The 26,917-nt window shown below is 43.5% G+C and overlaps 1 protein-coding gene across 1 annotated transcript in view; it reads left to right on the top strand.

The window, feature by feature from the left end:
- Positions 1–26,917, top strand: part of LOC137340238 (cilia- and flagella-associated protein 46) — a 303,329-nt gene that overhangs the window by 174,823 nt on the left and 101,589 nt on the right. Inside the window, exons 37-41 of the mRNA XM_068002660.1 lie at positions 5,012–5,212; positions 7,081–7,187; positions 12,978–13,160; positions 13,445–13,580; positions 17,565–17,762. Of these exons, the coding sequence (XP_067858761.1) occupies positions 5,012–5,212; positions 7,081–7,187; positions 12,978–13,160; positions 13,445–13,580; positions 17,565–17,762 (825 nt within the window). The remainder of the gene's footprint in view (positions 1–5,011; positions 5,213–7,080; positions 7,188–12,977; positions 13,161–13,444; positions 13,581–17,564; positions 17,763–26,917) is intronic.

The following is a 26,917-nucleotide window of genomic DNA, read 5'->3' as shown; positions in this document are numbered from 1 at the left end:
AACTAAAATTGCAGGTCGGGTCCCGATGACATAATCGAGTCCCGATCTGCATATTTAAAGAGGACGCCCCTGCCTTCCTGTGGGTGTTGCGCTCGCCTGCTCAAAAGAGTAGGTTAAGATCGGGACACGACAGGAAGGATGCTGGTGGGGATTAGAGGGGAAAAGGGACTGCCCTCATTTTAAATCCCCCTCCACCCAGTTTCGGACATGTGGGGGGAGTTAAAATTTGGCCCCTAGGAGCATGAATAGGACATTCAGCTCATTGGGCCTGTTCTGCAATTCAGCTGGATTTTCTGTTTTTTCTTTCCCATCGTCCTTCAGTGCAACAAAAGTTCTGCAGCTGCCTCTTGTTGGAGAATTTCTGAGAATATCCTTCTCTTCTCTCACTTCCATCTTCCCCCCCTCCTCTCCAATTACCCTTCTCCTTTCTCCCACCTCACCACCTCTTTCCACTCTCTTTCTTGCCTTCCACTTCCTCACTCCAAACTCTCCTCACCCCTCCTCCCTCCTCACCCCTTCTCCCTCCTCACCCCTTCTCCAATTCCCTCTCTTCTCGTCTTCTCTTTCCTCTTGTCCCCTCTCCTCTCTCGTGTCCCCTTGACCAGAAAACTACACTTGGTGTTGGCTCCCTGTGTGCAACACCACAGGAGATTGACTAATATATAATATAAATATAAAATAAAGGGCACCATTTTCACAGAATAATGGACAGTCATGGAGTTCAATCCCTAAAGCACTGGTACAAATCGCAGCATACTACTTAATAAAAATAGAATTTGACTTATTCATTCAGCCCAAATTAGTAACCCTACATGGCAGAATCACATCTAATATAAGGCAGTATATTATCTGACTCACTATAGGTTTAAAATTATCAAGATAAACGTGTTAAAATATTCTACACACTGTCAACATCATTTGCAACTATATTTGAATATTGGGAACTTGGGAACCAAAGTTGCATCATAAAAATTGAAGTTTCTACTCTTGGCAATGCTGAGTAATGTATATGGGCATTAATCAGTATCTCAGTATAGGCTGCTCTTTCTCTCATCAGTCTAATTAAAAACAACCCATTGTGATCTCAGAATGCACACATTTGTAGAAAATCAATAATCCGCTGGTTCTATGTGGTGCCCACATTTGTGAAGTAACTTGATTTTCTAAAGAATTGTAGCATCGTGTGACCTGGTCCAAGCAAATGTGAGGAAGACAAAAGATTAGTGTAGGTAGTGAATTTTTCAGTTTAGATTTTCAAGCTGAACATGCTCAATAGCTCAAAAATGCAGTTTTGTTTTTATTTTGCATGTGTATGTTTCACAGAACATCTGCAAGTCCATAAGATTTGCATATGTCTTTTAATAGCAATTATGTTAACATTGAACTGATTTGGCTTTTGGGAGTCAGCTTCAGAATTTTAGCATCAATTTGGGAAGGAAAGTGCCACTGATACTAAGGAAGCTCATTGTTTTCCTTTGCCATTTTGGAGGTAGGATCAATATTGAACAAATTAGATTGCAGCTGAAAACTTGCTCCAAAGGCTGATTTTTCAATTAACCAAATATCAGGAAGCAATAAAGAATTAACTTACATCATGGAGCACATTTCACGTCCTCAGGATGTCCCAACTCAATTCATAACGAATTAATTACTTTTTGAAGTGTAGTCAGTGTTTGGTAGAGAAACACAGCAGCCAATTTGATTACAGCAAGGTCCCACAAACAGCAAATTGGAAAAAGAACAAATATTCTTTAAATAATGCCATGGGATCTTTTACATCCACCTGAACAAGCTGATGGGACCTCAGTTTAATGTTTTATCTGAAAGATGGCAACTCTGACAATGCAGCATCCCTCAGAACTGCACTGGAGTGTTAGCCTAGATTTTACATGCCAATCTAGAAAACAAGCAAAAGCTGACAAACAGCGTCAAAAAAGCTGACAACTCAAGGATGGTCCTTACATGTGCTTTGTAATTTATAAGGTAGGTACGCAGAACATTCCTTTGTTTGTAAGGGAAAATTAATTTCAATGGGAGGAAAATCAGGGAGACCCTGCAAGTGGTGTGCGATCCTTCCTGACAGATTTTTTCTCTCTGTGCTCCTCCCAGGTGATGTTTAACTCCTAGGTGGTAAAGATAACAATCTGAACTATTCTCTTCTGGAACTCTTCTCCTCCCTCTCCTTCATCAATTCAACCTGGAACTCTTCTCCTCTTGCAACCTAGTTCAGCTGATACTCTTCTAATCTCCTCTGTTCAAGCTGATACTTTTCTCTCCTCCCCAGTTTATATTTGTACTCTCCTTCCTCACATTCTCAGTTAATTTTGGCTTTCTCTTCTGCTGCTAACATGTTCCCCCCTCTTCCCCCCCACCCCCCAACTAAGTACTTCTCCCACAAAGCACTGCTCCCAGCTTCTGCCATGTTCTCTCTCCTCTTCATTATCATCCATTTTCCCCTCCCCTTTATTGCTATCTATTTACCTCCCCCTCATTGCCATTAATTTTCCCATCAATTCCCCCTTCATTGTACCTTTTACTGTTATTCCCTTCCTCCTTTCATTGCCATGCACTCTGCCCAATCTTTCCCTGCCATCCAATCCCCACTTCCCTTCTCTGTCCTCTCATCCATTTTATCCCCTTGCCATGCATTGTGTGCCTTCTTGCCGTGAACTCTATCTCCTTCCCTCTGCTTTAAGAATTTTGGCCCCTCCATTCCCCTCACTATGTATTCTGTCTGTTCACCTCACCTGGCTATGCATTCTGCCCTTCCTGTCCCCTCACTATGCATCTACCTCACTCCTCTTGTAATGCATTCTCTCCCCTTGGCATCCGTTTCCCCTGTATGCTCTTTCCTGAATCTAGTGGCGAATGCACCAGACATGTCACACCGCTGTCCTCAGTATATATCCAGCATTGTTAGCCAAGATTGCCACCTCTGTATGCTGTAGGTAGGAACTCCTCTTCTTGCAAGAGGTTCCACCTACGATGTACAGTGGTGCCAATCTGGGCCATTAGTGCTGTAAGATTCTCAAAATTCACAGATTCCCCAAAACTCAGAGAAAAACCCTAAAGAAAAGGATTTTGGACTCTTTTCTAACCATTTCAGAGTGATGAAATATTGGGCCGACTCACGCGCGCCCAACAGGAAGCATCAACCAGGGAAAAATACTTTTCGAGGAATCCACATCCTTTAAGGGACTCACTTCCTCGTAGGGGCGACTGTAAGAATTCTGGGAATTCACCTTTTCCCTGAGTATGGAAAACTTTGGCCATTGACTAAAATCCTAAGATGGAAGGATAGGTGAGAGGTCACCAGACGAATCAACAACACACACAGTGGAATGTGGGAGAATTACTGCTTCAGACATGTCTCTGTTTTAATGCAAAACCTACAGCAGGTGGTCAACACTCAGCACTAATTTGAAAGGCAGTAGGCCATTGAAAGAGGCAACTGCTCCAGACATGGTGGGGCCTTGTCTTTGTTTTAAAGCAAAACCGATCAACACCCTACGACGTTGGAAACTAAAGGAAGCCTTGTGTGGCAAGCTCTACAAATCGGAATTAACAATGTCAAATCGAGAAAAACAATTGCAACATGATGAAAAGCCATCAAAGATTCTGAAGGACTTTGTAAGAACTGTTCAAACAGACATGAAGTGTTTTTTTTTAAGTGACAAGGACCATTGTAAGAGAGGGATATAGAAGTGGAAACTCGAAACTTGTCGCTGGCTCTTGTGTTCTGCTTCTCTTGTTCTGCCTGTCTCTTGGAGAGCAGCTTCCAGCGAAACCAACGAACCCTACGTGAGAGAACCGGTCAGCCAGACCTGCAAATGCAAAGGATTGTTCAGTTCAATTCAGCCAGGAGTTCGACAGCTCGGGAGGCGACAGTTCAATAAGGCGAGGGGGCAACAGAGAGAAGGTCAGCAGCTCTAGAAGCAGGCCAACACACAAGAAGAAACCAGAGCAACAGCCCCAGTGACCATCAGAAACCTCGCGGCAACAAGGGCCTTACGAAACAACCAACCGAATATTGCCATCAACCAACTGGGTAATATTGGGCCACCGCGACCAAAGAAAACCAACTCGGGAGAAAACCGAAGATCCGCAAAGTTTCCACTCTACGACCTATTCCTGACTTACCTCTGGGTGAATTACTGACAAGGATTTGTTTGGTGAGCATTATCTCTGGTCCTTTAGCTCCACTTTACGAGCTAGTCCAACTTAGCTCGTAAAGTGGGATTGGGAAGGGTGAGATATTTTTCTACTGTAATTTCCCTCGTGTGTACCGAAGTGTTCCCCATTTTATTAGAGTGTTAAGATTGTTGTGTTGTATGTTCTCTCTTGAATAAAGATCGAAGTTTCTTGCACCAAAACCAGTTGTCTGCTGCACTTTGTCACAACCCCCAAATAAGTCCAAGGTCTAGAACCCAGGGAGTGGGAGCGATTCGAACCGCTCAGAAGTCAGAGGTGAAGCTGACACACACCACCACCCCTTACAGTGCTTAGAGTGATGTAAACAGGAGGAGGGGGGGCCTGTGCTGTGCATTAGACACTGGATTCAGGAGAAGCTAAATGATGGCAGAGGGAGACCTGGTTGTGCTGACTTGGCTTGAACCTATGTGCTGACTCAGGTGAGAATGTGACAATTGAGCAAAGCTGGGACATTCTCTGATGTTTACAAATCAAGCTGAGATCGCTAACACAGGCCATTTATCTCGTCTGCTATATTGATAACCCAATTGCACCCAGATAGGATAGCTTATTTGCAGCAGAGTACGGGTGAATGTTTTTTTTACATTGCATTTGTCTTGCTCTATTTTGTGTCACCATGATCCCTACATCAGCAAATGGTTTTAATTACACCGGCTTTCTTAATAACCTAATCTGAAATACCCAAATCTGAAATACCGATTTATACATGTTGAACTTTTCAGTTACTTTCATATTTAATTCTGGTTTAACTGTTAGCATTGCTGGAGAAACCTTCCAAAGTTTGTCTTTTTTCAACTAGGAGCTTGAGGACAAACAAGATTTGGCAAAAGTTTTGTATCTTCTGGCAGTCCTAGCCAATCATGAAATGAACTATGGTCAGGCCATATTGCTCCTGGAAGAGGCTCAAAGTATTGGAGGAAATGAATACTTTTGGTATAACACAATTTCTTGTCTGGTATGTGCAATTCTGGGAGAGAACATCAAGGATCCAAAGGAACAGGTAAGAAAACAATGGTAGCTCCCATTCTACCGGGGAACTAACTACTAGAAAAAAGAGCTAATGAAATGAACCAACTCAGGGTTTCATCTGCTATAAAAGACTAATGCCATGGGTGTAGTAAGTCATGTTCCAACCAATTTTGTGCCAGTATGGGATAATAATGAGCATTGTAGTCTCCGCAGAATGGACATAGTTTCATTGTTGCAGGAATTGAACTTCCAACGATGATATGAATTTCCAGCATTTTCTGTTTTTATTCCACCTTCCAGGAAGTCAACCGCTTATAGTCCCAAACTGGATCTCTCACGCCTCTAAATCCACTCTCTCAGGATTTGCCTTATTCTTCCTATAATACCAAGCGACAACATCTCTGGCTGCTGTGATATTCTAAATTGAACCCAGGCCTTAATTTGCTCCACTGATTGATTTACTTCTTTGAACAATCAAGCAGAGTAATTAAATGATCACGTATAACTTGTTCAGAGCAATAGATCTATCAGGCTTCAAATCTTCAGTCACTCGTCCAGCAATGTGCTTCCCTCCTCGAGTGCTGCAGACATTAGTTGGTACAAATGTCACAGCACTGGATGAGCAGACTACAGCCCCGATCTTGGTTTGGAGTATCTATTGGGCGACCGGTAAGTTGAGCAATTTCACCGTTTGTCTGATGATTTCATTAGAAGGCCCAAACCATTTTGATGGTTGGACTTTATTTAAATTTTACAGGTGAGCTACCAGCATGAATCTCGCTGCTCATAGGGAGCTCGCCATTTAGGAGGGTAGGAAGTCCGGTGGCCCTCACGCTTCTTAAAGCCAAGCTGTACCTGTTCAAGGGGAGGTGGCTTTTTAATGGTCATTTGTGGGAAACTTGTTTGTATAAGCTGAAGGAAGAATGAGGCAGAAGGAAGATAAAAATCTTTCTGTCAGCTGTTGCTGTGCACTGCTACACTTCACAGTGCAAAGCTTAATACAAGGACTTCAGTCGACCACTTCACTACGTCAACCACTCTTGACTGTCCAGCATTGATGACTGCAACCTGTCTACAATTTCTGTAAATTGAGCTCTTAGAGCTGTTTGGAGAATTAGTGGAATGTCCAGCACATTTGTCATTAACCTGTATTGTAACCTCACTTAGGGCTTCCTTTGTTTCTTTGGAATTGGGGCCCTTAATCCACTGCCAAAGATCTATTAATTTCTAAACATTTACACATCCACTAGGCGGTTCACCTTATCTTCTGTAAAATGTGGTTTATGCATTGTTTTAGCCAAGGGTATCATTTTCTAATCAGTTCTGTTCGGACAACACTGCATAAATTCCAGTATGTCTAGATGCTTCACCGTGATTATGGTTGCTCTCCAAGCATGACCTCACTTAAACCTCAATTAAAAATGTAACAGCAAAAATCTTATGACGGAGTGTGATTACTTGGCAGCACATGGACAATTAGTTGAAGTATTTTAAATCTAACAACTTGAAATTTGCTCTTTTGTATCTGAGCAAGATTAGATGTGTCTTTTTTGGTGCCAGAAATAACTAAATATTGAAGGACCAATAAATGAAAAAATTAATTGAACACCCTTAAATAACCATCCATCATATTAACCTGTTGGTTTAAAAACAAACATTCCCTGATACTCCTCAACTTCCTGCCCTGGAGCAGTCTCACCCTGTTTTTAAGACAATCAACAAAGACAGATGTGATACATTCATTTATTGAATCTGTCACCGTACCCAACCTCAACAGCAAAAGTGGAAATGCTAGTTAAGGGTGTGCTATACTAATCATATTCAAATTGTATTTTATTTTGTTGTTTCTAAGTTTTTTTTTAATGATATAGGTAAGAATCTGCATTGCTATATTTCTAGGTTTGCAATATCTTAAAATGGGCCATTGCAGCATACCAGACTGCTTTAAAGGAGAAAACCAATCGATTTCCAGTTCTTAAATTTATGATTACTTCAATGGAAGCCAGGTAAAGTCTGTGTAATGACAAAAGATAATGTTACAGAATTGCTGTGATTTTGAAGGGAATACCTCTAACTGTATCAGAGGACAGTGTTGCTGAGGATTTACGGTGTGGATTGACCACTTTTCAGTTATACTGATTTCTGTCAATAGTTCTCCAGAAAATTCTTCAAATTATGTAACCAAAAAATTAAATTCAGTGAATACAAATTCTTGCTGAATATGTGTACTTTTTGTGCTCAGATATACACAGACAAGCCAATTTTTTAAAATGAAACTAGTTCAAAAAAGGACCATCTAAAAATGTTAATGAATTACCCCTCTCCTTTTAGACCACTCAATTGCGTGAAACATTTCTCCATTGAAACTCATTCAGGCAGTCTGTTGCTAGGCATCTGCTAGTGGCACTGTGCAACCAGTCACTGAGGTCCACGAAAACAGCCTAAGGTGTTTTTTTTAATAATTTGCCCACTTCCTTCCTTTGTGGGGAAACATCATACCTCTGCCTATCACTGATTTCTAACAATCTGACCAGAATTTGAGATCACTTTGTATACTGATAACTGAGACTTACCACCTCATGATTCAGCAACTTTACTTCTGAATTCAAGCAGGCCCAGCCTTCTGCTTGCTTGCTGTACTCACTGAGAATCAAAGGGCACTCATACTACACAAGGTAGCATAACTCCTGCTGCTAGCTGCACTCCGCCCAATAAGGTGCCATAATGTCTGCCCTCCAACAATAAGTGGCTGAAACATTTTTGGGATATATTCAAATCAAAACGATTGACGTTAACCTTCACCTTGAACTGGACCTTTTCCAGGTGTTCTTTGCTGCTGCTGATTTGCAGTATTTCACCTGTGTACCCCTTCAAGCATTTCTGAGTATTGCACATGTCTACTGCAAAAGAAACAGCTTCCGCTCTAATAATTTACAAGTTTTAAGAGATACTCTTCTAGGTTGATATTCTTAGTATGTCATTAGCCTGACAGCACCCATTACTCACTTATCCTTGCCAATTGAATACTAAATAGAAGACGTCAAAAAGGAGAATTGACTGATGGATGTCATCCAGGGAAGAGATTAATTTACAGATATCTCAATAGTGATTTTATTTTTTATTAAATGCCTTTCTACCTTTGGATGTTGATAAGGATTATAGTTTTCTTCTATTGGATTCTCAAGAAAGTACATTTACATATATATCTTAGCCATTGTACAGTTAGGTGTACGTTACTCATAGAAAATGTACATTCCCAAATATATTTTATGATGTCACTGCACATTTTGGTGGCACGGTGCTTGTGGAAAGAATGTACGGACACATCAAGGTTTATTGGCAGGACTGTACTTGCACTAGGAGCAATGTGGGTCATGGAATAGAGGCAACTTGTTTGGTCTTGTGTTCTGGGGGCTAATTCGGCCTGGGGATTGGGAGTTGGGGGGGTCCTACATACTAGTGGTCATGTTGGTTGTATACAATGCCCTTCATGCCCAGTGGTTGTGTTGCTGTGATTGTGGGGAGGGGGCACTTTTTGTGTTGAGTGAGTCTACCAAGAATGGGCCCCAGACTACTTGGTATTTCCCTAGTTCCATGTGGAGGCCAAACATCACTTGTTCTGATTGAAATATGTCTCACATATTTCAGCCATATGTTTATTGTGGAGTGGGCTGCACTCTGGCTGGGGGAGGAATGCAGCTTTGCACTCCCTTCCTCAAGAAACCCACCCTAAAACCTTCCACTCTCATTGGCTTCCACTCTATCTTAAACCTTACCTTTCTCTCCGAAGACACATACCATGTTATTGCCTTGCAACTACCATTCCTTATTTGGGTTGCTCCATTCTAGCTTTGACCTCACCCACGTTATCAAGACTACATTAGTCAAAATCGCAACTAACATCCTTTGTGATTTTCTGTTTCTCCTTATCCCCCTCAGCCCTTCTGCTGTCTTCAACACTCCATCTTCCTCCAATACCTGCAATCCACCTCTGGAGCACTGTTCTCTCTTGGTTTCACTCAACACAGCCATTACATTGCTGCCAATTATCCCTCTTCCTCTGCTCGCAAGGTTATCTTCAGTGTACCCCAGGGGTCCATCATCTTCACTATCAACATTCTACTCCTTGGCGGCATTGTCTACAAGCATGGGGTGAGTTTCTACATATACGGTGGTGACACCTGGCTCCGTCTCACTGTCTCCTCCATTGACTCAAAGGTTGTTGCCATAAATTGTCTGTCTGATATCAAGACCTATATGAAACAAAACTTTCTCCAGCTAAATACTGGCAAAACTGACAGTTGTTTGCACCTTTCATTTGGTCATTGCCCTCGAACATGTTGTTCCCAAGTTCCATGGAGCATAAAAAAACAACAGATTAACAGCCTTCTTAAGGATGTTTTATGACATCAAACGCTTTTAATTATGAAATATCCTCTGTTACTATTCTTATGCTACTGTGAAGCTTATTATAGCTGTCTTGTGATTGTGTCTGAGAAATTGTCACTGGAATAATGAGACATGCCTTCAAATTCTCATAGCCCCACATCCAGCCATTCTGAATAGCAGAGCGGGAAACTGCTAAGCACATAACCATTTTTACAATTCTAAAGGACCAATCTCGATGCTTGCTGGGCCTGTCTAATGGAGAGCAGGCTAGTACAACTTTTGTTACTAGCTGCAAGAAGATGCATTCTTCCCCCAGCCAGAGTGCAGCCCTCTAATAAACATGTGGCTGAAATATGTGAGACATATTCCAATCAGAACAAGTGATGCTTGGCCTCCATATGGAACTAGGGAAATACCATGTAGTCTGGGGCCCACTCAACACAAAATGCCTCCTCCCCACAATCACAGCAACACAACCACTGGGCATGAGGGGCATTGCATACAACCGACAAACCCATTCCTCAGGCCGAATTAGCCCCCAGAACACAAGACCAAACAAGCTGCCTCTATTCCGTTAACCACGTGGGTCTTGTGTTATGGGGTTTATTCAGCCTGGGGAATGGGGGGGGGTGGTGCGGTGGGGGGTTCCTGTATACTAGCGGTCGTGGTCCATTATATGCAATGCCCCTCATGCCCAATGGTTGTGTTGCTGTGATTATGGTTGTGATCTTCCAAAATTTCCTAGATTCTAGAACGGTCCCAGTGGATTTGAAGGTAGCAAATGTAAGAAAGGAGGGGGGAGAGAGAAAGCAGGGAACTACAGGCCATGACATCAGTAACCTGACATCAGTAACCTGACATCAGTAGTTAGGAAAATGCTGGAATCTATTATTAAGGACGTGGTAACGGGGCATTTAGAAAATCATAATATGATTAGTCAGCTTAGTTTTATGGAAAGGAAATTGTGTTTGACAAATTTATTAAAGTTTTTTGAGGATGTAATTAGCAGGGTAGATAAAGCGGAATCAGCAGATGTGTAGTATATTTGGATTTTCAAAAGGCATTCGATCAGGTGCCACACAAAAGGTTGTCACACAAGAATAGGGCTCATAGGGTTGGGGGTAATATATTAGCATGGATAGAGGATTGGTTAACGGACAGAAAACAGAGTAGGAATAAACGGGCCATTTTCAGGATGACAGGCTGTAACTCGTGGGGTGCCGCAAGGATCAGTGCTTGGGTCTCAGCTATTTACAATCTGTATTAATGACTTAGATGAAGGGACCAAGTGTAATGTACCCAAGTTTGCTGACGATAGAAAGCTAGGTAGGAAAGTAAGCTTTGAGGAGGACACAAAGAGTTTGCAAAAGGATATAGACGGTTTAAGTGAGTGAGCAAGAAGGTGGCAGATGGAGTACAATACGGGGAAATGCGAGGTTTTTCACTTTGGTAGGAAGAATAGAAAAACATAATATTTTCTAAATGGTGAGAAACTATTAAATGTTGGTTTTCAGAGGGATTTAGTACACAAAACACAGAAAGTTAACATGCAGGTACAGCAAACAATTAGGAAGGCAAATGATATGTTGGCCTTTATAGCAAGGGGGTTGGCGTACAAGACTAAGGAAGTCTTGTTGCCACTGTACAGGGCTTTGGTGAGACCACACCTGGAGTACTGTGCACAGTTTTGGTCTCCTTACCTAAGGAAGAATATACATGCCTTAGAGGTGGTGCCACGAAGGTTCACTAGATTGATTCTTGGGATGAGAGGGTTTCCTATGAGGAGAGATTGAGTAGAATGGGCCTGTACTGTCTGGAGTTTAGAAGAACGAGAGGTGATGTCATTGAAACATAAGATTCTGAGGGGGCTTAACAGGGTATATGCTTGAGAGGCTGTTTTCCCCTGGTTGGAGAGTCTAGAAATAGGGGACATAATCTCAGGATAAAGGGTCGGCCATTTAGGACTGAGATGAAGAGAAATTTCTTCACCTCAGAGAGATGTGAATCTTTGGCATTCTCTACCCCAGAGGGCTGTGGATGCTCAGTCGTTGAGTATATTCAAGGCTCTGATCGATAGATTTTTGGACTCTAGGGGAATCAAGGGATATGGGGATCAGGTGGGAAAGTGGAGTTGAGGTCGCAGATCAGCCATGATCTTATTGAATTGTGGAGCAGGCTTGAGGAACCATATGGCCTACTCCTGCTCCTATTTCTTATGTTCTTAGTTGGTGATAGTGCCAGACAGTTACTCAATTGCAACACTAGAGAGCCAATTTTCAAAATGCTCACTCCACCAGGAACACACACCAGGAAACAGCAGGCTTGCTCCCTACCGTTATCCATCCATTATTTTTAATTCAATGTTGCTTGTAAAATCCTATTTTTTAATCTAATAGAAGAAAGGTGATATTTTTAAATATGTAGGTAAATATAAAGACCCTGAAAATCCTCAGGGCACGATTCCAGTGTTACCGATGGAATCATACCTGCTAATGTCCTCCAGCACTGACCCCCACCAGTGCTTGTGGGGAGGGCACTTATTTAGCATGATGCCAGTGGATGCATCTCCGGCACTGACCTGCCCCATGCAGCTAAAAATCCATTGCTTGCCTAGGTATCTCCCCCCAGACTCTAGCTATATCCGTCCAGCCTGGTCTGGACCCACCCCCCCGGATGGGGTACACATGCCCACCTGAAGGGTGGCACATCTCATCTCACTTGGCGTATTAGTTTCCAGTGCTATATCGTGTCTTGAATGAGCCAGGGAAGCAAGAACTCTCGGCTTAAAGAGTCCTGCTCTTAGCTCCAACAATCTGAATGACATTAACATTATAAGGGGCAGGTAGAAGTACCACCCCTTACAAGTCATGTCAGAAAATCTAGCAAAAGGCAGAGACCTGCCCAACTGAGTCTCTGCTGTTTTCCGCTGGGTTCTGCTGTTCTCCCACCATAACAGTGGCAAGAGACAAATAGAACCCCTGCAGATTTTTGGGCCCAAAATCTGTTTACTTAAGAAGTGTGCAACATTCCAGCTAGCTTTACTGTTGTTAGATAATCTATAATTGAGACCTCAGGTTTGTTTTCTGATACGTTCTGCACACAATGGGGATAATTTTCCCTTAGGTGGTGGAGCAGATCACTTGCCATTGTGGAATTGAAAACCAGCAGGTTCTATAATGGGGGGGCCGTGCTCTTCCACCAGTTTACTGTCCAAACGGTGAAGGTCAAATTACCCCCAATAGGTTTGTTAAACTCTTGCTTGATTTTAGCTTTAAGTTGTTAGTATGCCCTCTTGTATATCCTTTAGAATTCCTTTTTTCCCAGTCATATGTATTTTTTTTTTCAAAGCAAGACCTATTAGATATCTATTGTGTATATTATTTATTAAAGTAGTTTTTCTATTGTAGGTTGACATCCATTGAAATAGAGTCCATAAAAGCATTAGATGATTCTGATCTAAAGAGACCTGAGAATATGGAAATGCTGTTTTCAGCTTGTGCTAAAATGGAACAGTTTGCAAATATTATGCTGCAATATGGACACAGAGAAGAAGCAGTGGAAATGATGACAGAACATGTTGGTATATTAAAGTATGTTCATTTACATGCAACTTTTTCCTGCAGCTGTTTATATACTTCCAAAAATTGAATGTATGTAGAGTGTAGGTCAGAAAAATAATTACAATAGTCTTTATTTTTGTAAATATAACCTCTACATTTATATGACCATGCCACCTTCCCCCACTGAACATTGCACTCATTTTTAACTTTCTCTTTTGGGGGTGGGGGGAGAGAAAAGTGGAAGCATTAGCATTAGATCAAGGGTTTTATTTAGATCTGGACTCTGCTTTATTGCAACTTTCTTTATCCCAAAGCACGCTCGCTAAGTACAGCGAAGAAGAGGAGATAAAGCATGGTCATCTATTAGATGCATACGTACTAATACAAAAGGCCATCTTGATTGAAGAAGAGGCTTTCAGTGACTTGATGAGCTTGTTGCCACTTAAAGCGGTAAAAGACAACAGATTTTCAATGACAGATCTTTGTTTATGTAACTTAAAATTGTGTATTCAGAAACAATCTCAACCACAACAATGAGTATGTAGCATACGTTGGATTTATCTTCTGTTTTAATAGCAAAGTTATTACAATATGACTGGTACTTCATGTTGCTTAATGTGAGAAATCTTTCATCGCCCCCTTGTTTTGTTTTGACGTGCGATAACAAAACTGCTGCCATCTTCAGTTGATTGTTGCATTGTTGGACTGGCAGCCCTGGTAAACCTGACTGTATTCTAAGCACTTATAGGTTTCCAATAACATGACTGTCATATATCATATGGAAAATAAAACAGCTTTGGAATGAAATTTAGGCTGTATCATATTCTTGGGGTTCAGAAGAAAAACTTTGTTCTTATTTTAAAATCCTTTGACTGGAGTAGCTGATCGCTGCCATTTCCAGTTCATTATTATTTGTTGAAAACAGCTAATTTCATGGTCAGGCTTCCCCCTGAAAAGAGCAGTGTTCATACGAAGTATTGGTTGAGAAATATATAATGGCTATTTAAGAGCTCCTGCACCCATGGAGTCTCCCTTGCTTCCATTCCAAATGCATGCATAAGGAAGAAATAGCAAGTCCAGATTAAGCCCTGCAGAATAATGTTAGGTATTCAGATATTTTTGCATCAAATGTGGCCTAAATGACGCTAGTCCACAAAATGGGCACCAATGTTTCAGGCTCACTAAGCATTAAATTGTAACCGAGAAATAAATTGGTGCAAGGTGTGAACTTAGTTCAGTGCTTCCTCTATGCACCTGCTCTCCCAGTGCACAGGATTGCTGACTCAGCACTATAGTGCGCAAGCCACAGCTTCCAAAACCAAATTGCATATGGTTTTGTTTTTTTCGACCATTTGCACTGATCAGCAAAAGTTGGTTATATTGATCAGTTTAGTGCTGCTACTATTGTTTAGGCATGCCAGTTAGCCAATCATAAGCCAATTTAGTATTGTTTGTTGCACAACTGATTTATCAACTGATGTGCTACCTCACAGCTTCCCTATACACTAGTTTGATCTGCTACAGACCCAAGATGGGTTATTTTAGAAGACTATTTCATCAATATAATCTCTATCACTTCAAGCTTTGCCAAGACAATCTATTTGACCTTTATATTCCCAACATTGATCTCAGTGGAGCTGCCAAGTGGATTGCTGGAGATGAGTACAGACTGCTTTTAGAGCTCACCTCTTTAGCTGGGAAGCCTGTGATATTCTAATGCAAGACAAATTTTGAAGTCAAATAGCTTATATAGAAGGTAATCTTCTAAAATGACCCATCTTAGGTTTGTGTTAGGTCAGGCCTGGGGGAAGCTCTGAGCTGGTAAATTAGTTGATAAATTAGTTCTGCAGTACAGCTGATCTTACTAGCAGGTCACCTTTTGAAATAGTGATCAGCTGCTTAAAATGCTCAACCCGAGACCTGGCCAAATGATCACTATAAATGCAATATAAGTGATAAAACAAGTGAGTTAGAAGCACAAATTCAGCTTAAGGGGTATGATGTAGTAGTCATTAAAGAGACCTGGCTACAAACTGGGCATGATTGGGACCTAAATATTCCAGGCTATACAATCTTTAGAAGGGACTTGGTAGGAATGTGATTTTTTTAATATATATATTACACTCAAACGCCGCAGTCTTGTTCTTTTCTATTTATTCATGGGATGTGGGCGTCGCTGGCAAGGCCAGCATTTCTTGCCCGTCCCTAATTGCCCTTGAGAAGGTGGTGGTGAGTCGCCTTCTTAAACCGCTGCAGTCTGTGTGGTGAAGGTTCTCCCACAGTGCTATTAGGTAGGGAGTTCCAGGATTTTGACCCAGCGACGATGAAGGAACAGCGATTATATTTCCAAGTCAGGATGGTTTGTGGCTTGGAGTGGAATGTGTAGGTGGTGGTGTTCCCATGTGCCTGCTGCCCTTGTCCTTCTAGGTGGTAGAGGTCACGGGTTTGGGAGGTGCTGTTGAAGAAACCTTGGCAAGTTGCTGCAGTGCATCTTGTAGATGGTACACACTGCAGCCACAGTGCGCCAGTGGTGGAGGGAGTGAATGTTTAAGGTGGTGGATGGGGTGCCAATCAAGCAGGCTGCTTTATCTTGGATGGTGTCGAGCTTCTTGAGTGATGTTGGAGCTTCACTTATCCAGGCATGTGGAGAGTATTCCATCACACTCCTGACTTGTGCCTTGTAGATGGTAGAAAGGCTTTGGGAAGTCAGATGGTGAGTCACTCGCCACAGAATACCCAGCCTCTGACCTCCTCTTGTAGCCACAGTATTTATGTGGCTGGTCCAGTTAAGTTTCTGGTCAATGGAAACCCCCAGGATGTTGATGGTGGGAGATTCGGCGATGGTAATGCCGTTGAATGTCAAGGAGAGGTGGTTAGACTCTTGTTGGAGATGGTCATTGCCTGGCACTTGTCTGGCATGAATGTTACTTGCCACTTATCAGCCCAAGCCTGGATATTGTCCAGGTCTTGCTGCACACAGGCATGGACTGTTTCATTATCTATGGGGTTGAGAATGGAACTGTACACTATGCAATCATCAGCGAACATCCCCACTTCATACCTTATGATGGAGGGAAGGTCATTGATGAAGCAGCTTGGGCATAGGACACTACTCTGAGGAGATCCTGCAACGATGTCCTGGGGCAGAGATGATTGGCCTCCAACAACCACTACCAACTACCTTTGTGCTAGGTATGACTCCAGTCACGGAAGAGTATTCCCCCTGATTCCGATTGATTGTAATTTTACCAGGGCTGCTTGATGCCACACTTGGTTAATTGCTGCCTTGATGTCAAGGGCAGTCACTCTCACCTCACTTCTGGAATTCAGCACTTTTGTCTATGTTTGGACCAAGGCTGTAATGAGGTCTGGAGCCAAGTGGTTGCTGAGCATTGGTGAACAGGTTATTGGTGAGTAAGTGCTGCTTGATAGCACTATCGACGACACCTTCCATCACGTTGCTGATGATTGAGAGTAGACTGATGGGGCGGTAATTGGCCAGATTGGATTTGTCCTGCTTTTTGTGGACAGGACATACCTGGGCAATTTTCCACTTTGTCTGGTAGATGCCAGTTTTGTAGCTGTACTGGAACAGCTTGGCTAGAGGCGCAGCTAGTTCTAAAGCTCAAGTCTTCAGCGCTACAGCCGGGATGTTGTTGGGGCCCATAGCATTTGCTATATCTAGTGCACTGGATGCCAAGACTTAATTCACACACAGTCAAATGCTTGCAGATTTATTAAGGTTTAAATTAACCTGAACATACTCATGGCCAATCATCGAGATAACATTGTCGTGGATGATGCACACATTACAGCCAGTTCAACCCACTAGATGCCTACCTTCTTCATCTCCCAACTCACAGTACAATGTTCTTGCTTTCAAGTTTAGTTAAAGCCCATTACATCACCTCCTCCGTGACCCTTCTCCCATTCTCAATCTCCATTCTGACGTCTTATGGTCTGAAGTTGTATAGAAAAACGTTGATGTTTTAGGATCAGTATGACACAAAAGGAAAACTGCTACTGAAACAACGATATTGAGAGTCTAGTTTAGAGTGATAAAGAAAATTTAAATGCAAGCCATATCAGCTGACCTTCGAGAAGATAGATTATATCTGATCTGTTGAAAAAGCAGGCTTGATAAGTCAAATATCCTTTTTTAATACCATACCTTTTCATGTTACTGTATTCTCTCCATACCAGCCAGGAAAACTGTGGATGTGTCAATTTTATTCATGGCGTGGTAAACAGAGACAGATATCATAAACTATCATAAATGCATGTTCTTTCTTTCTTTTATTATGACTATGCAAGGGATTCAGATTTCAATTAATAGTTACTTTAAAAAGTGTTGTTATTATTCACATTGCCTGACTTAAAAAAGATAGCATTTTGTTAATTTCTTGAAATTATTTGTCTAATGTTTGTTTTCAGATGACAAATTTAAGTTTGCCTCTAATGAGGAAGCTGGCCTCTCTCAAGTTAATCTTTGTGCAATTGGCTTTGGATATGCTTGATCTGGTTACTGCAAAAGATAAGAAGAAAGCTGAAGCAGAAAGAAGAACAGGATTGCTACAGCTAATTGTAGAGGAATTCATCAGTTTCACACCTGATTACACATCTGTAGAAAAGGTAATTCAAATACAGTCTCTACCATCCTAATTGTTTTTTTGTGAAAGCTTCTTTTGGTCAGTTTTAAATAGGACACATTGAAGGTGTCACCTTAAATTTTTGTACACCATGGAGCTGAAAACCTTAGATTCATGTGGACCAAGTAACAATAAATTGAGTGCTTTATAAACACTTATATTAAATTAAAAATCCATAATCTTTGAATGACAGCATGCAGCGGTGATTAAAATAATTTATTATTACAGGTATTGACCAGTGTACCAAAAAATAGGGCTTGCTTTAGAACATAAGAAATAGGAGCAGGAGTAGGTCGTACGACCCCTCGAGCCTGCTCCACCATTCAATCAGATCTTGGCTGATCTTCGACCTCAACTCCACTTGCCTTCCCAATCCCCATATCCCTTGATTCCCCTAGAGTCCAAAAATCTATCTATCTCAGACTTGAATATACTCAACGTCTCAGCATCCACAGCCCTCTGGGGTAGAGAATTCCAAAGATTCACAACCCTCTGCATGAAGAAATTCCTTCTCATCTCAGTCTTAAATGGCTGATCCCTTATCCTGCGACTATGCTCGCTAGTTCTAGACTCTTCAGCCAGGGGAAAAAACCTCTCAGCATCTACCCTATCAAGCCCCCTCATAATCTTATATGTTTCAATTAGATCACCTCTCATTCTTCGAAACTCCAGAGAGTATGGGCCCATTCTACTCAACCTCTCCTCATAGGACAACCCTCTCATCCCAAGAATTAATCGAGTGAACCTTCGTTGCACTGCCCCTAAGGCAAGTATATCCTTCCTTGGATAAGGAGACCAAAACTGTACGCAGTACTCCAGGTGAGGTCTCACCAAAGCCCTGTACAATTGCAGCAAGACTTCCTTATTCTTGTACTCCAACTCCCTTGCAATAAAGGCCAACATGCCATTTGCTTTCCTAATTGCTTGCTGTACCGGCATGTTAACTTTTTGTTTTTCTTGTACAAGGACATCCAAGTCTCCCTGAACTCCAACATTTAATAGTTTCTCACCATTTAAAAAATGTTCTGTTTTTCTATTCTTCCGACCAAAGTGAATAACCTCACATTTCCCCACATTATACACCATCTGCCACCTTCTTGCCCACTCACTTAACCTGTTCACATCCCTTTGCAGACTCTTTGGGCTCGATTTTAGGAGGGAGGCGGGTTGGCAGCGGGGGGTCGACTGAGCTGTGCAGCGGGCGGACTGCACAGCCACATCATAGGCTGTCAGCTGGAGGAGCCCTATTTAAAGGGGCAGTCCTCCACTGACTGATGCTGCAGAAAGGAGCCAAAATTACAGCATGAAGCAGCACAGGGGGAAGGCTGCACCCAGGTTTAATGATGCCTCACTCCAGGTCTTAATAGATGGGGTGAGGAGGATGGGGAGGACAGAGATCTTCTCCCCATCAGATTTATTTATTTATTTATTTTTGTTCACGGGATGTGGGCGTCGCTGGCAAGGCCGGCATTTATTGCCCATCCCTAATTGCCCTCGAGAAGGTGGTGGTGAGCCGCCTTCTTGAACCGCTGCAGTCCGTGTGGTGACGGTTCTCCCACAGTGCTGTTAGGAAGGGAGTTCCAGGATTTTGACCCAGCGACAATGAAGGAACGGCGATATATTTCCAAGTCGGGATGGTGTGTGACTTGGAGGGGAACGTGCAGGTGGTGTTGTTCCCATGCGCCTGCTGCCCTTGTCCTTCTAGGTGGTAGAGGTCGCGGGTTTGGGAGGTGCTGTCGAAGAAGCCTTGGCGAGTTGCTGCAGTGCATCCTGTGGATGGTGCACACTGCAGCCACAGTGCGCCGGTGGTGAAGGGAGTGAATGTTTAGGGTGGTGGATGGGGTGCCAATCAAGCGGGCTGCTTCATCTTGGATGGTGTCGAGCTTCTTGAGTGTTGTTGAAGCTGCACTCATCCAGGCAAGTGGAGAGTATTCCATCACACTCCTGACTTGTGCCTTGTAGATGGTGGAAAGGCTTTGGGGAGTCAGGAGGTGAGTCACTCGCTGCAGAATACCCAGCCTCTGACCTGCTCTCGTAGCCACAGTATTTATATGGCTGGTCCAGTTAAGTTTCTGGTCAATGGTGACCCCCAGGATGTTGATGGTGGGGGATTCGGCGATGGTAATGCCGTTGAATGTCAAGGGGAGGTGGTTAGACTCTCTCTTGTTGGAGATGGTCATTGCCTGGCACTTATCTGGCGCGAATGTTACTTGCCACTTATCAGCCCAAGCCTGGATGTTGTCCAGGTCTTGCTGCATGCAGGCTCGGACAGATGGGAGGAAGTGGCACCACCAACATATCGCGCACCTGCATACAGTGCAGGAGGCGCTGCAATGACCTAAGTAGGTCAGCCGAAGTGAGTACACTTACTCATTCCCCTACACTCCGTCTGCCACATCACCGCCCCCCACCCCACATCTCCTTCTGCACTGCCAACACTACTTATCACATCACTCCTCACACCCACTCAAACCTCATCCTCATCTTACCTGCACTTACTCACCTCGCCAGTACTCATCCCACCACTACCACTCAACCCAATCCTCATACAATCTCATGGCTCTATCTCATACTCACCCTCTCATGCATCTCTTTCACAGTCAGCCTCACTCAACCTGCCACTACCTGTGCTGCAGCCACAGGGCATGCATCAAATATGTGCAGTAGGCAGCGTAAGGCAAACGTGTCGTGAGCATGAAGGGGATGCACAAGGGTGTTTGAGGGTTTGTCATGGTTTTTACTTATATTTCATTTCTGACCAACTCACATCACTTATTATATTGGCACCACTACTGCCACGTCTTTGCAAATCTTGTCTGGTTTGTACAATAATGCCCTTTCCTGAGGATCTCTATGAAGACCCACAACTGATGCCACCCATTGGGCTCGATAGTGCCAGGGCTGTGGGTTCGCGGCGGGGGGTTCTATTGGGCGCGTGGGTAACGCACCCGGCGAAATCAGTCTGCCCCGCGCGCGATCGCAGCCTAATTGGATCCACTTACCTGGTCTTCCGGGTTCCCCACTGCTGAGCTGCGTGTCGGGCGGACTTCGCGTGCGCAGTAAGCTCTGTCAGCTGGAGGAGCTCTATTTAAAGGGGCAGTCCTCCACTGACAGATGCTGCAACAAATAGGAAAAAATACAGCATGGAGCAGCCCAGGGGGAAGGCTGCTCCCAGTTTAATGATGCCTCACTCCAGGTATTATTAGATGGGGTGAGGAGGAGGGGGAGGACAGAGATCTTCCCCCCGGAGGGCGGGAGGAAGTGGCCTGCCTCTGCCACCAGGAAGGTCTGGCTCGAGGTGGCAGAGGAGGTCACCTGCACCACCGACATATCGTGCACCTGCATACAATGCAGGAGGCGCTGCAATGACCTAAGTCGGTCAGCCAAAGTGAGTACACTTACTCATTCCCCTACACTCTGTCTGCCACATCACCACCCCCACCCCACACCTCCTTCTGCACTGCCAACACTACTCTGTCACATCACCCCTCACACCCACTCAAACTTCATCCTCATCTTACCTGCACTTACTCACCTCGCCAGTACTCATCGCGCCACTACCACTCAACCCAATCCTCATACCATCTCATGGCTCTATCTCATACTCACCCTCTCATGCATCTCTTTCACAGTCAGCCTCACTCAACCTGCCACTACCTGTGCTGCAGCCACAGGGCATGCATCACATATGTGCAGTAGGCAGCGTAAGGCAAACGTGTCATGAGCATGAAGGGGATGCACAAGGGTGTTTGAGGGTTTGTCATGGTTGTTACTTATATTTCATTTCTGACCAACTCACATCACTTATTATATTGGCACCACTACTGCCATGTCTTTGCGAATCTTGTCTGGTTTGTGCAATAATGCCCTTTCCTGAGGATCACAATGAAGACCCACATCTGATTGGTATTGGCGGTTTTAGCAGGCCTAAAAATGGATAAATCCCCAGGCCCGGACGAAATGTATCCCAGGCTACTGTGTGAGGCAAAGGAGGAGATTGCGGGGGCTCTAACACATATATTCAGAATCTCTCTGGCCACAGGGGATGTGCCAGAGGACTGGAGAACCGCTAATGTAGTACCATTATTCAAGAAGGGGAGTAGGGAAAAACCGGGGAACTACAGGCCAGTGAGCCTAACATCAGTGGTAGGAAAATTATTGGAAAAAATTCTGAAGGACAAAATTAGTCTCCACTTGGAGAAGCAAGGATTAATCAGGGATAGTCAACATGGCTTTGTCAAGGGAAGATCATGTCTGACTAATTTGATTGAATTTTTTGAGGGGGTGACTAGGCGTGTGGATGAGGGTAACGCAGTGGATGTGGTATACATGGATTTCAGTAAGGCCTTCGATAAAGTCCCCCACAGGAGACTGGTCAAGAAGGTACGAGCCCATGGAATCCAGGGTGCCTTGGCACTTTGGATACAAAACTGGCTTAGTGGCAGAAGGCAGAGGGTGATGGTCGAAGGTTGTTTTTGTGACTGGAAGCCTGTGGCCAGTGGGGTACCACAGGGATCGGTGCTGGGTCCCTTGCTGTTTGTGGTCTACATTAACGACTTGGATATGAATGTAAAAGGTATGATCAGTAAGTTCGCTGATGATACAAAAATTGGTAGGGTGGTAAATAGCGAGGAGGATAGCCTCAGTCTGCAGGACGATATAGATGGGTTGGTCAGATGGGCGGAACAGTGGCAAATGGAATTTAACCCGGAAAAGTGCGAGGTGATGCACTTTGGAGGGACTAACAAGGCAAGGGAATACACAATGAATGGGAGGACCCTAGGCAAGACAGAGGGTCAGAGGGATCTTGGTGTGCAAGTTCACAGATCCCTGAAGGCGGCGGAACAGGTAGATAAGGTGGTAAAGAAGGCATACGGGATACTTGCCTTTATTAGCCGAGGCATAGAATATAAGAGCAAGGAGGTTATGATGGAGCTGTATAAAACACTGGTTAGGCCACAGCTGGAGTACTGTGTGCAGTTCTGGTCGCCACACTACAGGAAGGATGTGATCGCTTTGGAGAGGGTGCAGAGGAGATTCACCAGGATGTTACCAGGGCTGGAGCGCTTCAGCTATGAAGAGAGACTGGGAAGATTGGGTTTGTTTTCCTTGGAGCAGAGGAGGCTGAGGGGGGACATGATTGAGGTGTACAAAATTATGAGGGGCACAGATAGGATGGATGCTGGGGAGCTTTTTCCCTTCGTTGAGGGTTCTATAACGAGGGGGCATAGATTCAAGGTAAAAGGCGGGAGGTTTAGAGGGGATTTGAGAAAGAACTTTTTCACCCAGAGGGTGGTTGGAGTCCGAAACTCACTGCCTGAAAGGGTTGTGGAGGCAGGAACCCTCACAACATTCAAGAAGCATTTGGATGAGCACTTGAAATGCCATAGCATACAAGGCTACGGACCAAATGCTGGAATATGGGATTAGAGTAGACAGGGCTTGATGGCCGGCGCGGACACGATGGGCCGAAGGGCCTCTATCCGTGCTGTATAACTCTATGACACTATGACTCTATGATGCCACCCATTGTGTCACTGCAAAGTGGGTGTAGGTGTATTTGCAGGGCACTTTTGTGCAGATGACTGAGAGACGTCGGCGATGTCCCCGGTGGCACCCTGGAAGGATGCGGAGGAGAAGTTCTTGAGTGCAGTGGTGACTTTGACAGCGACAAGTAAGAAGATGGTGCTCGGGCCAGCCGGGAGCAGCTCAGCATGAAGGAGGCTGCAGATGTCCACGACTACATGTCAAGTGACTCTGAGCATCCGTGTGCACTGCTGCTCAGAGAGGTCCAGGAAGCTGAGCCTCGGTCTGTGGACCCTGTGGCGAGGGTAGTGCCCCCTGCGACGCATCTCTCTCTGCGGTTGCCCTCGCTTCTGCTATGCAGGTGGATGTGTCACAGCATTGTGCTGTGGAGCTCCACGTGTCAGAGGTGGACGGCTTGGCCGGCGAGGCTGGTGATGCTGTTCGCCCTCCGAGGCGGTCATGACTGCAGCTCCGGCAGCCCCCATCTGGAAGATGTACATCTGAGGGTGTCCACAAGGTAGGTACATGTTTCTGGACCCCGGGGTAAGTGTGCAAGTTTGTGAATTTTATTGTTAGGAGGAGGGTGGTGGAGGCCAAACTTTGTCCAAAGTGACAGAGTGGCCTCCTGCAATGAGTGAGGGTCTCCCCCCCCCCCCCCCCCACCTGTCAAATGGACCTTTGCAGCTGCCACAGGCTGATGGCTGCAACACGTCCATTTCAACTGGGAGTGTTTCCCCCAGTACGGGAAACAGTCCCATTTGATTGCAAAATCCCACCCCTCCTGAAATATCTCCTTAATCAGGTCTGTTAACGACCTGAAATACCAGAATAAATACTTTTAAGTGGCACCCCGCCGGCTTTAATTGCCTGCGGGACTCCCACATGCGGGGGCTGCCCGTCTGTGAGGAACCTGGAAGTGGGCGGGTTGGAGCTGGGCTCCCGACCCGCTCTGGGATTCCCCGATATTCGGAGCCACCCGCAAGGAACGCACCCAATAGCGGGTGCTAATATCGAGCCCAATATATTTGTTTAACGCATCTGCCATTTCGTGATTACCCATTACAATTTCTCCTGTCTCAGCCTCTCTTCAATTTTACATACTTGTAGAAGCTCTTACAATCCATTTTTATATTTCTTGCTAGCTTTTTGCAGTACATAAGCAGTTTAACAACTGAATACAGCTTAAAATTTGTACCAAGCCCTTCCCAATACAATGTTGCAAATGTTACCAGTTATAGCCTGGATAGAGGAATGATTCAAACTTAAGCAATGCTCTATGATTGATTCAGTTTGTCCATAACGGACGCATCCTTTTTAAATTTGAATGGGCAGATAATTCAAATCCAGGAAGTCTTGTCAATTCTTTTCTGGGGTATAAAAAGGGTGTTCTGTTTAATTCAGGAATCAATTGGAGTTTCATTAAATGTAGAAACCAGCTAATTTGAAACTCCTGAAAGAAAAATCAGTTTGAAATTTGCAAGAAGTAGGTTATTTGCTCCCACTGTGATGATAAATTCAAAAAGGAAAGCAGAAACACTGCATAGATTTGCAAATTATTTGTAAAGGATTAGTTTAGTTCTTAGAGTTGTTGACCTCATTATTATGTTTACTCCATGACTTCGATAATAGACTTTCTACTGTAAATTGGTAGTAAAAATAGAAAAACAGAATATTTTTTAAATGGTGAGAAACTGTTAAATGTTGGTGTTCAGAGGGATTTACGTGTCCTTGTACACGAAACACAGAAAGTTAACATGCAAGTACAGCAAACAATTAGGAAGGCAACTGGCATGTTGGCCTTTATTGCAAGGGGGTTGGAGTACAAGAGTAAGGAAGTCTTGTTGCAAATGTACAGGGCTTTGGTGAGACCATACCTGGAGTACTGTGTGCAATTTTCGTCTCCTTATCTAAGGAAGGATATACTTGCCTTAGAGGCGGTGCAATGAAGGTTCACTAGATTGATTCCTGGGATGAGAGAGTTGTCCCATGAGGAAAGATTGAGTAGAATAGGCCTAGACTCTCTGGAGTTTAGAAGAATGAGAGGTGATCTCATTGAAACATGTCAGATTCTGAGGGGGTTTGACAGGATAGATGCTGAGAGGTTGTTTCCTCTGGCTGGAGAATCTAGAACTAGAGGACCTAGTCTCAGGATAAGGAATTTGACATTCAGGACTGAGATGAGGAGGAATTTCTTCACTCAGAGGGTCGTGAATCATTGGAATTCTCTACCCCAGAGGGCTGAGGATGCTCAGTCATTTTATATATTCAAGGCTCTGATGGATAGATTTTTGGACTCTAAGGGAATCAAGGGATATGGGGATTGGGCGGGAAAGTGGAGTTAAGATCAAAGATCAGCCATGGTCTTATTGAATGGTGGTGCAGGCTCGAGGTGCCTTATGGCCTACTCCTGCTCCTCTTTCTTATGTGGTTATATAACTGCTATTTGGTGTTCCTCTTTTATGACAAATCTTTGTTTATTGATTCTAAACTAAAACAAGATCTGAAGGTGTGATGCTCTATTTGTTGATTGAAGATGAGATTGGTAAAGAGCAACGCAGATGGGAACAGAGAGAATGACACGCATTTGAGGTTAACAAGAAGGAGAAACTGTCATTATGAACGCAATGAGAAGGAAAAAAAGCATTGCTATGCTATTAAACTGACAGAAACATGTATCGATAACGAGTCTAGTAAATGAGGGTACAGATCATTTAACTCATAATGCTGCTGGGGTTCATTTCACTAAATCTAATTAAATTTAACATTTTTAAGAAGGATATGATATCAATACTTTTATTTGAGCTTTTAAATGATTAGCAATAAGTGAAGCACAGATGTCTCCTCTAAATGCTGATCACTTAGCAATAAAGCACTTGCAACTTTCTCTTGTTGATCCTAAGATTGGTATGAACTATGAAACTGTAAGATATGCCTTTCTTAATGTCTTGTATTTAATGGCTGAAGCATGCAGGCAAAGTATGAGAGAGAGAAAAAGCTTGCTTTGTATATATGGAGAATTCATCATAGAGCTAAGAGACATTTGGAAATTTTGGCTGGAAAGTGAAAATGCAAGAGATTATTATGGTCTTTCTTCTCTAATATTGAGGAGTAAATTTCTGGAAATTGTTCCAGACAATATAAGGATATAAAAAGAAAAAAGTAGCAAATGCTGAAAATGCACAACAGGCCAGTCAGCATCTATCATGAATAAAACAAGTTAATGTTTCAGGCAGTGTACTTCTTAAAAACTTAAAACTAAGATATGAACTAGCATTTTAAAGAGGAAGGAAAATACAAGCAAACCACTGATACTGCAATCACAAAAGGGGAAATTAGCAAAAAGATTATTAGATGATATAAGGGATACTCTCAGCAGGTCACAGAAGGACATTAAAAACGTAGTAGAACTCAACGAAGACAATGCAAGGCTCATCCTTACAAGAGGCCAGAAATGGTGGAAAATTAGGGGCGGAAAAGGAGATAGCCTGGAAATGCATGTCTAGTTAAACGTGAAATGCTGGAAACTTCAAAGAAGTCGTTTAGATTATCATGGGCTTCCACAATGATAAGAAATTCAAAAAGGAAAGAAATGGTGTGTATTTGGGAGATAAT

Source organism: Heptranchias perlo, chromosome 21 (assembly GCF_035084215.1).
Source record: "Heptranchias perlo isolate sHepPer1 chromosome 21, sHepPer1.hap1, whole genome shotgun sequence".
Taxonomy (NCBI): domain Eukaryota; kingdom Metazoa; phylum Chordata; class Chondrichthyes; order Hexanchiformes; family Hexanchidae; genus Heptranchias; species Heptranchias perlo.
The sequence above is the reverse complement of the archived record's forward strand: the minus strand, read 5'-3'. Positions and strand labels throughout refer to the sequence as shown.